Source organism: Miniopterus natalensis, chromosome 12 (assembly GCF_054644295.1).
Source record: "Miniopterus natalensis isolate mMinNat1 chromosome 12, mMinNat1.hap1, whole genome shotgun sequence".
Lineage (NCBI taxonomy): Eukaryota > Metazoa > Chordata > Mammalia > Chiroptera > Miniopteridae > Miniopterus > Miniopterus natalensis.
In genome coordinates, this window is record NC_142092.1 from 31,305,367 (window position 1) to 31,323,036 (window position 17,670).

Here is a 17,670-nt window from a genome sequence, read left to right on the forward strand (position 1 = left end):
CTGTGCATTGTTTTAATCCTTTTAAATTTGTTAGGACTTGTTTTATTGCTCAGCATTTGAGCTTTCATGCTGAATGTTCAGGTGCATTAGAAAGCATGTGTATTGTGCTGTTACATGGATTGTCATATAAACGTCATTTAGATCAAGTTGGTTGTTAATTTCTATATTCTTACTGATTTTCTCTCTTTCGTCAATTACAAGAGACGAATATAACCGGATTTGCTTGTCTTCTCTTTCTGTCCCCTCTGTTTTTGCTTCATGTTATTGAAACTCTGTTCTTAGACCCCAAGACATACAGGATTTATTATTCTTGATAATTTTCTTGATGAAATACCTCTTTATCTTTGGTAACTGTCTTTGTCTTGGAGTCTACTTTGACTGATATTAATGTAACCAGTCCATCTTTATTATGATTGGTGTTTGCAAAGCTTACCTTTTCCATATCCTTTTATTTTCAGCCTTTCTATCAGGGTATTTAAAGTGTGTTGTAGTGCAGACCATGTAGTGGAATCCCACATTTTTACCCATTTTAACAATCAGGATTTAAATCTTCTATGTTGAGTATAATTATCAATATGATTATGCCACTTAACATACAAGAATATTACAAAGTGTATTTTCATTTCCCTCTTCCATCCTTTGTGCTATTTTTGTGATACATACATTTCAATTGTATATATGTGGTAAACTCCCTTATATATAGCTGTTACTTTTACATTGTCAAATATCTACATTGAAATGAAAAGATAGGAAACAAAGAAAAAAAAACCCTTTAATTAATTTACGAACTTACCCTTTCTCGTGCCCCTCATTTCTTTGTATAGATTTCAGTTTCTACCCAGTGCTATTTTTCTTCAGCCCGAAAAGCTGTGTCCTTACCTTCGCTGGAGGTCTGCGGGGGAATAATTCTCCACGGTTTGTTTGTCTGAGAAGGGATTTCCCCTTCATTTTGAAGGACGTGTCACTGGTTATGGAGTTCTAGGTTTGACATTTTTTTTCTCCTCATGACCATAAAGGTGTTATTTGATTGTCTTGGGCTTACATTATTTTCAATGGGGAATTTTGTAATCATTGTAATAGTTGTTGCCCTGGCAACTGATATGACGCAATGGGAAGTACACAGCTTTTCAAAATGTGAACCTCTTCAAGGCCCACGATCTAACTCCCAGATTGTATGACATACAGGAGACACACGCACTTACTCAAGTACATCTCAGGGATGCTATCAGCCAAATCTGGAATTTCAGAAAGTCTACATGATAAATGATCCAGTTTCTTCAATAGGTAGTAGTCAAGAAATAAAAAGGATGGGAAACTATTAGAGATTAAAAGAGAAAGATAGGAAGGATACAAATAGAATATGTAGACCTTGTTTGGATCCTGATTTGAACAAACCAACTATAAGAAGACATGGGGATAATCATAGAAATTTGAACTATGACTGGATTTTAGATGATTTTAAGGAATTAATATTTTATATGTGATATTAGTATTGTATTCATGTTAAAAATAGTTCTTCTTTCTTAGAAACAAAATGAAATATTTGCCTGTGAAATGATATAATCTCTGCACTTGCTTTTAAATAATCCTGTCAATGGTTGAAAGAAGAGGTCTCGAAACAAATATTTATCTTGGATGATGAATAATTGAGGTTTATTATAATATTTATTCTACATTTAAGTGTTTGAAATTTTCCACCGTGAATTTTTTTTATTAAAAAATAAATTTAGCTTTAATAATGCAGAGGAAGAGAATTTCATAAATTGTCAAAGCGAGTGAGAAGCTTTGAGAATTTTCACCCTAAATGTTTGCAGTGTGTATATACGTATATATCTGCAGGAATGTTATAGAATTTTTTCAGCCTAATTGCTGCAGTTGATTTGGGCCCAACCAACATTCATTTATCTTGAAGCATCTTAAGGATCACATCATAAGCCACTCTCACATTCATCAGCACCCCAGAAAAATCTTTGAGGTAAATCTAATGCTGTGTATTTTTTCATATCTACCTCTCACCAGGGTCCTGATATTTGTTTTTCAGGTACAGCAGGTACAGACCGTGCAACAGGTACAACATGTCTATCCAGCTCAGGTGCAGTACGTGGAAGGAAGCGATACTGTCTACACCAATGGAGCAATGTAAGTTTATGTGTGGGAGTCTTCTTAGTTCTCCCACTTGAGGCCAGAGATCTACTGGAGCAATTTCGATGGTGTGTCCAGTCCAGCTATACTCCCTCTGCTATATGTCCGCTTGTACGATTTTCTCCAGTAAGGCTTATTTTATATTTGCAGTACATAGTGCTAGTGATTTGCACAATGTTGAATGGGATTTTAAATATATATACACACACACACACACATATATATACACATATATATGTTTTATATATATAATATATACACAGTAGATGAATAATTAGACTGTGTGCATATATGGGTATATACACACAAAATCCAAATATAATGGAATATATGTGGAAATTCATGATTAATGTAGGAGGCATTTCAGTTGTCTCTTGTATAGTTCAAAAGGGAATGTTTCCAGGAACATTTTTTAATGTTCTTTTTTTTTTTTTTTTTGAAAGAGAAAAACATACATTGGAAATGTGATTATCAAATTTCTAAAACACTGTACTACTGGGAGTAAGTTTTTTTAAATTACTGTTCTTATAAATAAACAGTTTGAAATTCAAGTACAGAAAACATCTGAAATAAAAAAGCATTGTCTTTTGGCGATGAGACAAGTGCACTGTGGTAGTGTCATTTGCTCAGGACCGAACTGCAGCCCTTCTGTGTGTGCACCACACTGTAAGATCTTTTACTGTTCTTATATGTGCAGGCCTTCCTGTCTGGTCCTTAGAAAAACCGGGCTTCTAAAATACTGCTGAAAACTGAGGACTCTATTGTTAATGTGGATGTTTGACTTGTATTTTAAATGTCAAAGATTATTAAATAAAGATAATGTTTGCTTTATAAAAAGAAAACCTTTTTTTTCACCTTTCCTCTTTTTGCTACCTAGAATATATATATATTATATGTAAAATATATATCACATACTATATATATATCACATTATGTATATATGTGTTCGTGTGGGGGGGGGGGGGGGAGAGAGAAAGCAAAGCTTTCCCAGAAACTCCTAGCTCCCTTTTGCTTTCATTTCATTGGCTATAATTGTGTCACCAATAATCATTAGTGGCCCAGGAATCTGGGAATGAGAATTTGTAGCTTTCTTGTCTATATGGTGGCAAGGGAAAAGGGTAGTTGGAATGAGTTTTGAGAAAGTTAACTCTACAGTATATAACACAGTCATTTATCATTGGTCCAAGGCAGGATGGAGAGATTACTAGTGTGTGACTTTGTAAAAGTTACACAACCTGCTTCACTTTTTTAATCTATGAAATGGGTATAGTTAGCTTATCAAAAGTGCTTTGTGTAATATTTGAGAAGTAGTAAACACTCAATAAACATTAGCTATTGCTGTAGAATTATGTACTGTAGTTATTTTTTTTACATTTTCCTCTCCTATTTAGACTCTGAATTCTGTGTATTGCCTTGTGCATTTTTAAACTACCCACCACTGACCTTATGGGCTTCCACATAATAGGTAAATGTGTGATCAATGAGTCAATTTATTCACAAAAGCTTGTAAAAACAGCATCTCTAAAGTTGACTCTAAAATTATGTGGCCCATTTAAGCGCAGAAATGATTCAAAGTAAATATCTCGTGCCAACATATATTTTATATGGCCCATTAGCTCAGTTGGTTAGATCATGACTAATGAGGTCTAGGTCATGAGTTCATTTTCCACAGAGTCCAATTAGCTTTGATCTGGTCTGTATGAGCCCAGGTTGTCTCTGAACTCCTACCAGTCATGTCATAAATGTGCATCCTTGGTCAAGAAAAAGAAGGTGCATCTTTAAAAACCTTTTCATACTATCAAGTATAGTTTTTGACTAAAGATTCTGCAGCAGCATTTTCATATTTACTGAAGAAACATTGTGTTGCCATAAGTTATATTCAAAATTTTAGTATCTAGAGGACTATGAATGTTTTCTTCTCAAATATAAAAAAAATTTTTTTTTTCAGCAAAAGCCATTCCAATTTCTTTTTCCTTATTGCAGTGCTGACATTTTACTACATACAATTTTTGTCTCTCATGTTCATTTTAGGTTCTTTATGCTCCCTTTTTATTTTACTTCCATGTGTGTTAGAAAAGTTTATTCCAGATTCTCCCACCACACTGAATTAATAGCCAGCTAGTGTTTGATCTCTCACTTGGGTCACAGTCAAATTCCTACTTCTGTGTGATAATTAATGCTTTTTGCTGATGATACTCCCAGAAGATGGGGGTGCCAATCTTTATCATGAACTTTCAAGCACCCAGTACATGGCCCTCCAGCCTGTGCATGCTTAGTCAGTATTGGTTCACTGATGCTCCTGTCACCAGCATCCCCAGGCCAAGTAGCCATAATGCACGCGCCTTGCTCAAGAGGCGATGATAGTCCTCATGGAGATGTGTCATCACTTACCAAAATGTGTAATCGTTATAATTTGATGATACTAAAGTATTTACCTGGTTCTCAGTGTGAATATGGACATTTACTGCCAGCATGACAAGCTTAACAGTGTGAGTTAGTGAATGAGCACACATTTAAATTGAACAAATGAGACTGCTTTACTGTGCTGGGAGTAGGAATAGAACTCTTAACTCAAGGGAGAAGGTAACTTAATTCACTTTTGCTCCTGTGTATTTTGTCATTGCTTCTGTAGTCACCCAGGCTACACCATCTATATATTTTCTTAAAATAGTTTTCCCAAGAGGATTTTTTCAAAGGCTGGATCAGTCTTGTCCATTTCTACAGATTCTGCAATTTATAATCTCTAATCATTTAGAAGACTGTAATTAAACCTGCTGAGAAACATTTCATTTCATGTAGAGAGAGTCCAATTCAATTGAAATTTCTTGATGTAGATAAGAAATCAATTTTGTAAATGATTTTCTTCTTTCCCCCACTCCTTTTTGACTCATACTTCCCCCACTCACTCCTCTGTCATGTTAGTAAAAGTAGAAATAAAGACATCATTCTACATCATGGCTAAATTAAGAAATATTTTTTAAAAGATTTTCTTATATCAACTACTCTTTGAAGCTTATCTACTGTTTAGAGATGATCAATGTTTTAAAATGCTTACGTGTTCATTGTATAGATATATATTATAATAAGACTTGACCCCTATAAAGCCATCTCATGTCTTCCTGTTTAGAGTATAGATTTCTCATCAAGCCCAACTTATCAAACTGTGTTTCATTAAATGTTAATCCATTTTATAGTTACACAAGCAGGGAAATACTGCACGAAGGCTCTTCTTTTGAGGTCTCTAAATTCCTATTATTAATCTTTTAAAGGCTCTGAGTAGTCCTATGGGAAAGAAATGCAGTATTTTAAAAACTGAACCACAAAACTCTTTTATCTCAATAATATATAATATCACATGACATACTTTGTGTGTGTGCCACATTACTAATATATTGGCATTGAATAGATTTATTCAAAATCCATAAGTGTGTGTACCAGACTCAGGATTTAAAATAGTCATTGCTTGAAAATCATGTAGTTAGTACATTTTTTTTAGGCCATCCAAGTTTTTTCTATACACTTTAAAAATTATTAATAAGGAACCTTAAAAGAGATACTCTTTTATCTTTTAGTGCAATAGTTAGCTTCAGGATTTGTGGGTAAAATTTTGCTTTCTTTTTAAAAAATATTAGTGTTTTTATTGTTGACAGTATTACAGATGTCCTGCATTTCCCCCTCCTTTGCCCCCCTCCACTCAGCCTCTGCCCCACCCCAGGCCTTCACCACACTGTTGTCTGTGTCCCTGGGCTATGCATATATGCATGTATGTTCTTTGGTTAATCTCTTCCTGTCCCCTCCATTCCCTCCCCTCGGAGATCTGTCAATCGGTTCCATGCATTCATGCCTCTGGACTTATTTTGTCCATCAGCTTATTTTGCTCATTAAATTCTACATATAAGTGAGATCATATGATATTTATGTTTCTCTGACTGGCTTATTTGCTTAACATAATAATCTCCAGGTCCACCCATGCTGTCACAAAGGGTAAGAGAGTGCTCTTTTTCACAGCCTCATAGTATTCCATTGCGTAAATGTACCACAGCTTTTTTATCCACTCATCTACTGATGCGCACTTGGGCTGTTTCCAGATCTTAGCTATTGTAAATAACACTGCTGTGAACATAAAGGGGCGTAAGTTCCTTCTGATTGGTGTTTCAGGATTCTTATAATATATTCCCAGAAGTGGGATCACTGGGTCAAAAGGCAGTTCCATTTTTAATTTTTTGAGGACACTCCATACTGTCTTCCACAGTGGCTGCCCCAGTCTGCATCCCCACCAGCAGTGCACCAGGGCTCCCCTTTCTCCACACCCTCGCCAGCACTTGTTTGTTGACTTGTTGATGGCAGCCATCCTGACAGGTGTGAAGTGATACCTCATTGTAGTTATAATTTGCATCTCTCTGATGATTAGAGAAGTTGAGCCTTTTTTCATATGTCTATCGGCCATTGTGTGTCTCTTGTTAACAAGGGCCTGATTTCTGTATTCCTCTTACTAGTAAAACTTCTCAGGATTGACCACATGTCCTTCAGCCTCTTCTTCACATTACAGTGAAATTGCTCTTATAAGGGCCATTGGTGATCTCCAGTTGTTAAACATAATAGACATTCTTCCAGAATAAATTTTTAAATCTAACAGTCAACTAGCCAGCTACTCTGTACTTGAATCACTGTCTTCTTTTGGCTTTGGGGGCTTTGCTCTTCTGTTTTCTTCCTGTTTTTGTGTATCCTCCTTTGTCACGTTATTGACCAAATAATTTCTCTGTGGCCTCAGCTATGCGTGTGCTTTCCTGCTGTTCTCTAACAGAAACCACATTTCTTCCACAGCAGCACTGTCTGCCATTCTCATGGCTATTTTTTAACTTACCTAACATCTGTCTTTCTCCCACTAAAATGCAAATTTCAAGTAGGCAGGTACCTTATTTGTTTGCTCTCCATTTTCTTTCTAATATCTAGAACAGTTGTACATGATAAATCCTCAATTTACATTTGTTGAATGAGTTAAATAAAGAAGAGCATTTAATGACAGGTGAGACAAGAGCAGGTGACTTGGTTGTTTTAAATACACAGGAAAAATGAATGGAACGGAATTGAGACGCTGCTGACCACAGTGTTAACATCTCTTTTCTTTTTCAGTTTTTTATTTTTATTTTTTCAGTACAAGACTCTTTTGGGCTTATGCATGTGTATAAGGTTGCTCAGTTTGCCCTTTTCTTTCCCCCCAAGTATACAGTGCAATACTGTTAACCGTAGTTACTGTCCTGTACATTAGAGCCCAGAACTTACTCATCTTATAATTGAAAGTTTGTACCCTTTGTCAGCATCCCCCCATTACTCCCACCCCCTAGCCCCTGGAAACCATCAGTCTACTCTCTGTTTCTATAAATCTGATTTTTTCATATACAACATATGAGATAATACAGTACTTGTTTTTCTCTGTCTTATTTTACTTAGCACAATACCCAGAAGGTTCATCCATGTTGTTGCAAATGACTGAATAATATTCCATTCTGAATATATGCCATGTTTTCTTGATCCATTCATCTTTTGATGGGCACTTACGTTGTTTCTGTGTCTTGGCTGTTGTGAATAATACTGCAGTGAACATGGGAGTGTGGATATCTCTTTGAGATACTCACTTTATTTCCTTTAGGCATATACCCAGAAGTGGGATTGCTGGATTATATGGTAGTTCTAAAACAGACACATAGACCAATGAGCAGAATAGGGAGCCCGGAAATAAACTCATGCATATATGGTCTACTAATCTATGACCAAGAGTACATAATGTGAAAAGGAGAGTCTCGTCAATAAGTGGTGATGGGAAAGCTGGATATCAACATGCAAAAGAATGAAATTGGATCCCTAACTCATACCACTCACCAAAAATTAACAAAAGTAGATTAAATACTTAAATGTAAGACCTGCAATTGTAAAACTCTTGGTGGAAAACATAGGGGGTAAGCTCCTTGACATCAGTCTTGGCAATGATTTCTTTTTTATGCACAGGCAACAGAAGCAAAAATAAACAAGTGGGACTACATGAAACTATAAAAGCTTGTGCACAGCAAAGGAAACGGTCAACAAAATGAAAAGGCAACCTTATGAAATGGGAGAAAAGTTTTGCAAATCATATGTCTGATAAGGGGTCAGTATCCAAAATATATAAGGAACTCACACAACTCAATAGCAAAAAAAGCAAATAATCTGATTTTAAAATGAGGCAAAGGACCTGAATAGGCTTTTTTTTTAAAAAAAGACATACAAATGTCCCACAGGTACATGGAAAAGGTGCTCAGTATCACTAATCATCAGGGAAATGCAAAACAAAACCATGAGATACCTCCTCTCACCTGTTAGGATGGCAGTTACCAAAAAGATGAGAATAGAAGAGATAACAAGTATTGTTGAGGATGTGGAGAAAAAGGAACCCTTGTGCACTGCTGGTGGAAATGTAAATTGGTTCAGCCACTATGGAAAACAGTATGGAGGTTCCTCAAAAAATTAAAAATAGAACTACCATATGATCCAGCACAGTTTTTCTTAATTGCAAATTTAGACCAGTGACTCTGGATCAAAATTTTTCATAATCCACTTCTACCAAAATTGATTTAAGTTCATGAATCCACTTCTCTGACTTCTCTTGTCTGTAAATGAACTGTATATGTGTGCTTATTATGTGAGAGCCATGTTTCTTTATTATAGAAATGAAGAACTCAGATACAAAGGAAAGTGTAAATGTCCAGATACCCTATTGTAACAATAATAGAATATATATAAACTTATTATTCCAGTGCATTATCAACATATATAGTAATAAAATGACAAAACTCAGTTATTGCAAGGATTATTATTGACTTTTAATATTTTCCTTGCATTTCCTCTCTAGTAGCAACAGCTCAATAAATGCTTTCATTTTTTGATTATTAATAGCAGTTGAAATTAGCAAAAATACATATCTCTCCTGAATTTAAATCAAGGCAAGTATTTTATTAGTCTTATTGAGTAGTATTTATTACCTTATATTTAAACTATTGCTTTTTATTCCTAGGTAATAATGAGTGTCAGGTCACTTGAATTACTTTCTGAATTACTGTTTTCCCTTTGGTGTTTTTCACACAATGGGCATGTCTCCTCTTTGGTATATCTTTTGCCTTCAGTCTGACTTGGAGCATTCAAGAGAAGGTCTGTTTAGAAACTCAAATAAGTAGTGCATATTGGCCAGTCAGAGGTTATGTACCACATGAATACAGTTTGTTGAAGATTCTAAATAATGTAGCTACTTCTATGCAGGGCTTTGGTAACTCACATAAAAACTTCACAATGGGAAACTGTTTAAGGCAGGGTTCTTGGTTTCAAGCAGCAGAAACCAACTCTAGGTTCATTTAAGAAAAACAAAGAATGTATTGAAAGATATTTGTGATTCAGGGAATTTCCAGTAAGTCTGAGGGATCAGGCTGAAAAAAGACAGGTACAAGCAACATTAACAGTCAGACCATAGACAAAACCATACCCCAGAAGTAGTCCAGTAAGGACACCACACCACTGCACCCATCCCAAACACTGTCCACCGTCGCTACCAGTGGATTCTCATCCTAGCTCTAAAAGAGGGGTAACGATTCCTAACCTGTGTGATTCACCTAGTATAAATTGAGAAAATATATCCCCCATCTCTAAAAACAATTCTCCCTGGTCCCCCAGTTCTCCTAGTTTCCTCATGTGCTCTCAGACTTTTCAAAAATATTTAAAAAGTTGTTCATTCTGGCTGCCTTCACTTATTTCCTCAGTCTAGTCCAGTCAGGTATCTATTGCTGTCACTTCATGGAAACACTTTCAGATAAGATCACCGCCTATCATTATATCTAATGAGCATGTTCCAGAATCATCTCACGTGACCCATCTGCAGTACTGAACCCTGTTTACGTCTTCCTCTCCAGCTGGATTTCTCCTGCTCTGGCTTCAGGCCTTTGGTAAGGTGGTTTCTCTGACTGGAGCCTTCCCTTACCTACCCCTATCTATGCCTCTCACTCCTATCCCAGCTTAAAGCAAAACCCAGACCTCTTGGCATCGTCCATAACAATGTGTTTCAGGCTTTTTGAACTGCCATCCACCGGGAGAAAGTTAGATATTCATGTTATACTCGGGTAAATACACGCATGCACACGGGAGTATGCACACATACTTACCACATATGTGTATGATAGAAGCAAAAGTTCCTCAAAATAATTCCTGTCCTTACTAGGTGGAATAACACACCCTGAACCTGTCTAATTTCTTTTTTTAAATGCTGTTGTGACCAATTAAAATTGTAGATCATGATTCACAATTTAAAAAAATTTATTTATAATCCTTGAGTTTTTAGTTTTTACCTACTTTTAAAACCTCATTGCTTTCTCATCTCCTCATTTGTCATAGCCAGCCATTCTCGACTTCTAATTTCTTCCTAAATACCAGGAGCTTTCCTGTGTTGTGGCTTTTGCACATCCTGTACTCTCTTCCTAATATATTTTTTCTCCTGTTTTCCACAGGGCTGACGGCTTTTCATCATTTAGTTTCAACCTAAATCGCTCTTCTTTAGGGGTAACATTCTTAACTAACCTGTCTAATGTGCCCTCCTACTTATTATATTTCATTGTTCTATTTTTTCTCTTTCATAGACTTAAGGAAATTTCTCATGATCTTATTTCCATTCCTTTCTTTTGACCACCTATTTCTTATGTTCAGTAGCCCTTATGACAGCAGAGGTTATGTCTTTTTTGTTCCTTTTATTCTAGGTTCCATAATAAATTCTCAGTAAATATCTGTTAAAAGAATGAGTACAAAGTAGCCTGAAAACATAAAACATTGTACCAAAGTAAGATATTATAATGACCAACATTACTATATTCTATCTTCACAATAAATTTTATAGTATAAAATTTACAAGATATTTTATTTCCTTAATTTGCCACTTACATTCCATTGCTATGGGAGAGAATATTCAGAACCTGGGTAAAATACAACACATATAATTTAGAGATGGTATATACTGGAATGGTGGATAAGACACATGAAGTTAAAGAAAACAGAAAAATTGGTTATAGCTGAGGTAGACGGTAGACGGACACGATCATTGTAGTGAATAGGAAGCAGGGAAATTCAGGATGATGCTTAGCAGGGTATATGCCGCGGCCTGATGGGATGCAGGCAGCGATAATTTGCTGAATTCAATGGATCAGAGTCCTGACATTTACATAGACCCTTATAATAGAGTCGGCTATGAAGAAGCTTCTGTAGGCAAGTATGCACATATCTATGTGTTTACGCTCATTACTGGGTACATATGCAGAACAATGGAAAGATTCTTTCCTGCTCTAGAAATAATGACATTATTTTCATAACGGTCTGTGGCAATCAATAAATAAACAAAAGGAACACAGCAGCATCTTTCAAACGTGAACAGAGCTCCTTGGGAATTTAGCTCTTTCAGGAATGTACAGTCCAGAAATAGTTCGCTGCTTTCAATCAGATATGCAAAATATTGAGTTATTTTCTCAAACATATGCAAGGTGGGGCAAAAGTAGGTTTACAATTGTGAATACATGAAACACATAGTTTATTCTTGTATTATTTATTAATTATTGTATTTTTTCCTATATACAACTATAAAGCTACTTTTCCCCCACCCTGTATCTTGGAAATTTCTGGGGAAAATAGTGTACAAGCAATAACTCTCATATTCATTATTCAATATGAAAGATAAGCTGGTCTGAGGTATCAGAATTAAAAGTCATTATTTCTAAGAAAGAACTGCTGTTTTCGCTGGTGGTGCTTCTTTTTTACATAAATTCTTCAGTATTTATTTAGGACCGTAGAGCATTTAGACCATGGGAAGACCTTTAGGGGTTATTTGTGCATAACTCTGGCTTTGGCTCTAGACAGTACTCCAATGTATATGTTAATGCTCACCTTCTCTGTTACCCAATCCAGTGTTTAAAATCTCTGTTCTCATTGCAAGTGTACGTTGTTTATCAGAGACAAATTCATTTCTTAGTCAAACTGCCCTTTTACCTTCCCCTATAAATTGCCAGTCTCTACCTCAGGGCATGTTTGTGCAGTAGCCAAGCCTTCCCAGTCGTAGGGGTCATGACTCAGTAATGAGGATAGTTTAGGGATTAGACATGCTCTTCAGTGACTTGTACCCTTGTCTTCTTCTTTGCTCATTTTCTAGCTCTTGAAAGTAAAAGCAGGTTGCATTTCATTTTGCTGCCATATTTTTATACTGACTCGAGGGCTACAGATACAGATTTTGTATATCTGTGATGCATTTGTTTGCATTACTAATATTCACTAGTTACATAAAGGAAGCATGCCCAAAAGATAGAGTGATATAAATTCCTTGAAATGTTTCTCTTGTGATAGAGTAGCAACTTCCATGATCACAGAACTTATAAATTCCGAGCTTGTGATGGTAAGTATCCTCTGAAATAGCTCCACCTTTTCTGTCTCTTTACCAAGGCGAGTACATCTGCAGATCCCATTCTGGAGAAGAGAGGAGAGTAGCGTGGGACCAGTACATAGTAACTAAGGTGTAAGGAAACCCCAAATAACAAACGTTCATATGGCTCCTGGACCATCTGTTAAGGCTATTTCCCAATAGTCATTCACAATGTCATTGACATACCTAAAAAGTTTTCTTTTTATGTGATGAAATGGTTGAGAATATGGGCTCAGTGTAGTTTCCAAATCCATTTTTTACCAGCTATTTGCTTTGGACAAAGCTAGTCAACCTATTCACCTTGTCTGTGAAATAGGAATTAAAATAGTACCTATCTCATAGAGTTGAAATGAAGATTACATGTGTTAAAACCTGAAGCACGTAGAATAGTGCTGATTGCATAGTAAATGGTCAGTATTTTAGCTATCTTATGATTATTATGTTTTATTTGTGAAACCACCTTTCTACTAGGGAGCATACTTAAGCATTTTGCTAAGACTCTGAAAATGAAAGCCAACACCATGTCTTGCATCTGTCAAAGTATTTATTGTCCTGTATCTATTTGTGACCTTATTTGGCTATATTTAAATACCAACATCAAATTGTGTTCTTTTAAGTACAGTCAAATAGGCTTACTGTCATATTCAGTAGACATAAATTAAAATGACCTCATCTCTCTTTTTACCTAAATTTGAAATCAGCATGACTTTTTTTATTTTATCAATATGTAATGAAATATGTAGATGAGAGTTCCAGTTAGGAAATAGAGCAACAATGAGAGAACAATATTTTAAATGGCATTTTCTCTCTTTAAAAAATATTCTCTGTGGGGTTGTTTCTATCATTGCTCCAAACTGAAATTAGTACCTGGTTTTGGTACGGTGGCTCTTGCTATAATGCACTAACTTTACTCAGTGTGCAGTACTTTCAGAGCACTATTATTACTTTACTAAAATTTACATTATAAATTATATTAAAAGTTAATTTCTAATGAGTTCAAATGACCTGTTTTAAATGCTGCAGGCAAATGTTTGAATAGTTTAGCATAATTTCTCATGTTTTAACAAAACAAAATAGGATTTATGTTTTATAAATTTACAAAACTGGCTATTATGTCAGATTATGTTTTTATCTGTTGATTAGTGTGCTCATGGTGTACCAGCAACTGTGTTAAGTGTTGAGGGTACAGATGGGAATGAAACATACTTTCATGGGAGTATGAAGAAATGACAATTTAACCATCAGTATATTGGGAGTTATATTTCAGGTATGCACAGGATATGCATTAGGAAAATACAGAGAAGAGAGCATAATAGCCCTGTGAGGAGTGACCAGAGAGGGCAAGGGATACAGAAAAATAATTTGGAGATAAGGTGATGCTTGAGCTCAGAGTATATGAGTGATTAGGACAAAGGAAGGGAGTTAAAGAAAAATGTCAAGGCCTTTCAGGCAGAGGAAGCCATGTGTAACAAAGCAGGAAAGCAAGAGAAAATGACACTTTGGGGGACTAACCAGAAAGGTCAGTGTGTGATGTAAGTAAAAAAAGCATTTGAGGGTATGACTAGTACCAGGACCGAAGATTATGCAGGCACCATCCATGCCGGTTCTTTTAAGGTCAGTCAAGAGTTCTGGATTCCTTCTGAAGGCTAGAGAGAATCATGGAAAGGTTTTTAAGAAAAGTTTTGTTTTTGTATTTGCATTTTAGAAAAATTCCTCTGGTAGCACAGTTGAAGATAGATTGGAAGAGAGCCCTATTAGAGGAAGGAAAACCAATTAGAAGGCAACTATAGTGCAGAATATTATGAGTTAATGCATTGAGTTTGAGAATGGAAAGGAGAGTTGAAGAATAATTTAGAAGGTAAAATGAGTAGGACTTAGTGACTGGTGACACTCTGAGTGAGGAAAGAGCAATAATTCTAAAGCTGAGGTGGTGCTGCTCTCTTTTGAGAGGGGGGATATAGGACAAGACTGAGAGAGAGAAGGAATTTCTTGTTAAGTTCGGTATGTGGGACTTCCCATATAGCATACGGTTTCCTCGTAGAGATAGCCAGGTGGCTGTTAGAAACCCACATTTTAAATTCTTAAGGATAACTACAAAGTAAAGAGAGTGGAGATATCAGCTTATGCCAGGTTGTTTACTATGAGCGTCTGTATTGGCCATGTATTGTATGGTAAATGTACATGGTCTGAGTAAAATGAGAAAAAATAAGAACTAACCATGAGACCTCAGAAAATATCAATGTTTAAAGTTCCAGAGAAAATGGAACTTTGAAATGGTCTTGAAAGGTAGTGGTAGAAAAAGTAAAATGGGGGAAAAGAAATGCCATGGAAACTAAGGAACGGGAAAGGTTAAGAGAGAGGGAGACCTGGCGTATACATAGAAAGTGTTTGCAAACGTACATTGAATTGTCGGTAGTGGCCAGCTCTGAGGTGGGGATTGAACAGAAGGGCAAAAACACTGGGAATTTTAATTTAATATATGAGTTCTTAGTGGAAGTATTTTATACTTCTCTGTACTATTTTTGTAACTTCTCGTGAGCATATAATTATCTTAAAGAGTGAAAACAAACGTCATGTTAAAATGTTATAATAAATTGAAAATGAAAAATAAATCAATGAAACAAGCTTAATCAGAACAGAAAGAGGAGGGAAAGGGCAACATGGAGTAGCCAACAACGCTCTAATGCAATAGGTCATAAAAGATAAGGACCGACAGAAGCCTTGTATCTTGGTATTTAGATTTGGTCGCAGGTGACCTTATTAAAAGCAATTTCAATGAAGGGCTAAGGGCAGAAGCTTTACTGCAGTTGTTGGGAAATGGAAAGGCAGGGCATGAAGAGCTGGCGTAGTCAGTCGTCAAGGAGAGTCTTGACCTCAGAGGAAGAGAGAGATGTAGGTAGGGATTTAGAGTGCAAGGTGCGTAAACTGCTCAAGGTCTTTATGGTGGCAAGAAAGATACCCACACAAGCTTCCTCAGTCGTGGAGGTTTATTGCAGGTCACCCAGGGACGTGAAGCAGCTTGGAGAGTGACTCACCAGCCCCTAGTCATTCCAGATCCCAGGTTTTCTAAAATTGGGATTTGCAGGAAGTTTTATAAGGAATCGAAGAAGTCACTCAGCAAGACTTTTTGGAGGGAAGAAACCTGAACCTATTTATATGCTGGAGGTAGACACCAGTAGAGAGCAAGAGCTCTAATTACAGAGAAGTGTTGAGGTACTTAGTGAGGAATGTGCCTTTAAGTTGGAAAGTAAGCACAACTACTTCTGGAAATGAAATTTCATACAAAATGCAAAACTTGCCACGTTCCAGAGGCTAAGCTAACTGATATATTTTAAACATACATACACACTGGAAAAAATTAAATAAGATGATATAAATAAGCTAGTAAATTTCTTTTTTCTTCTTCTTCTAAAGCCGAACAACAACTTATCCTTACACAGAAACACAGATGTACAGCCAAAACACTGGAGGGAATTACTTTGATACCCAAGGGAGTTCCGCACAGGTGACTACCGTGGTCTCATCCCACAGTATGGTGGGCACTGGTGGGATTCAGATGGGCGTCACGGGAGGACAACTCATCAGCAGCTCTGGAGGAACCTATCTGATTGGCAATTCAATGGAGAATTCTGGTCACTCAGTGACACATACCACTCGGGCCTCCCCAGCGACAGTAAGTATTTGAGTTTTTATTTGTTTAGTTTAGCTTCTTGGTAGCCACTATTCACATTTTCCAATATAGGGAGAAAAAACAAAACAGACTGGGCTGGGGCAAGAAAGTGTTGGTTTTTAGAACTGTGGTGTTATCCAGAACGTAGTATATATAGTATTGTGCAGAATGTTACTGCTACACACCACACAATTATGTGAATTTGGAAGTTTTCATTAACAGTGGGAGATAAGAGGGGATTCTCACTAGTTAATGCTAATTTTAATAGACTTTCCTCAATGATATTCAGCCAGATACTTTAAATTTCTGCCAAAAGAACTTACTTTAGTTATGTTGATTTCTACTGGCTTTTTATGAGATAAAAACCAAGAAGTAATATACAGAATAAAATATAATTTAGTTTGGAAATTTCACATCTTTCACCAGTAATATTTATGCTAGCTCATTGCCAGAGAAGTTACTGATGGAGGTCAGCATTTCCCAGACCGCAGACATGTAAATGTGGCCGTATTCACATGCCACCGATACTACTATTTACTTAAGATGTTTTTCGGTTGATTCACTTTTAAAATTGAAAACTACATGTATTTATTTTGTAAGGTATATTAAAATCCATTCTTTAAAAGTAAGTTAAAAATGTTTACGCATGTGCCATATGTAGAGCCATTTTGCATTCTACCAGAGAGCCACTTTGGGCAGCAATGATCTAGTGAAAAATATCTGTATTGGCTCTGATCGTTGCTATGAGCTAATAGTGTCTTAGGAACACACATATTTGAGTTTTCATGTTTTTAGAATTTAACAAATACATTTATTTTGACATAAGATATTTTGATGTAGTGAAATGATGTCACAGAAATAGTCATAGGAAGCTGTGTAGAATTCAGTATCATCAAACTGCAACCTGAAGCTTTCTGTTTTCACCTCAACTAAGCATATAAAAGATTGTAATCATTTAGAAGTACCTAGCTAAAGCAGCAATGAGAGTGATTTTCTAGGTGTTCTGTGTAAAAGGGGCCTGGGGGTTTGAAATAAGCACAAGCACCCCTTTATGATCATCTTACCATATACTTTGTTCTTATAATGAAATAGAGGCACAGTGGTGCCTCGGCTTTCGAACATCTCCGTTGACGAGCATTTCGGGTTACGAACGACATAAACCCAGGATTAAATGCTCCAGTTTTGGAACCCGCCTCGGGAGTCGAACATGCCCCGCGGCCCCCGCTGAGGGCAAGGTCCTGAGGCCTCGCTGTCGGCTGTGGCTCCCTCGGTTTTCCAACGTTTCATAGCTCGAACCTTCTCCCAGAACGGAGTCCATTCGAAAACCGACGCACCACTGTAGAAACAAATTTGCCAGAAAGTAATATGAGAAGCTTTACAATTT

The 17,670-nt window shown here is 36.4% G+C and overlaps 1 protein-coding gene across 1 annotated transcript in view; it reads left to right on the forward strand.

Annotated features, from left to right (window-relative positions):
• Positions 1 to 17,670, forward strand: part of RFX3 (regulatory factor X3) — a 253,325-nt gene that overhangs the window by 145,007 nt on the left and 90,648 nt on the right. Inside the window, exons 3-4 of the mRNA XM_087822682.1 lie at positions 2,042 to 2,139; positions 16,031 to 16,289. Of these exons, the coding sequence (XP_087678808.1) occupies positions 2,042 to 2,139; positions 16,031 to 16,289 (357 nt within the window). The remainder of the gene's footprint in view (positions 1 to 2,041; positions 2,140 to 16,030; positions 16,290 to 17,670) is intronic.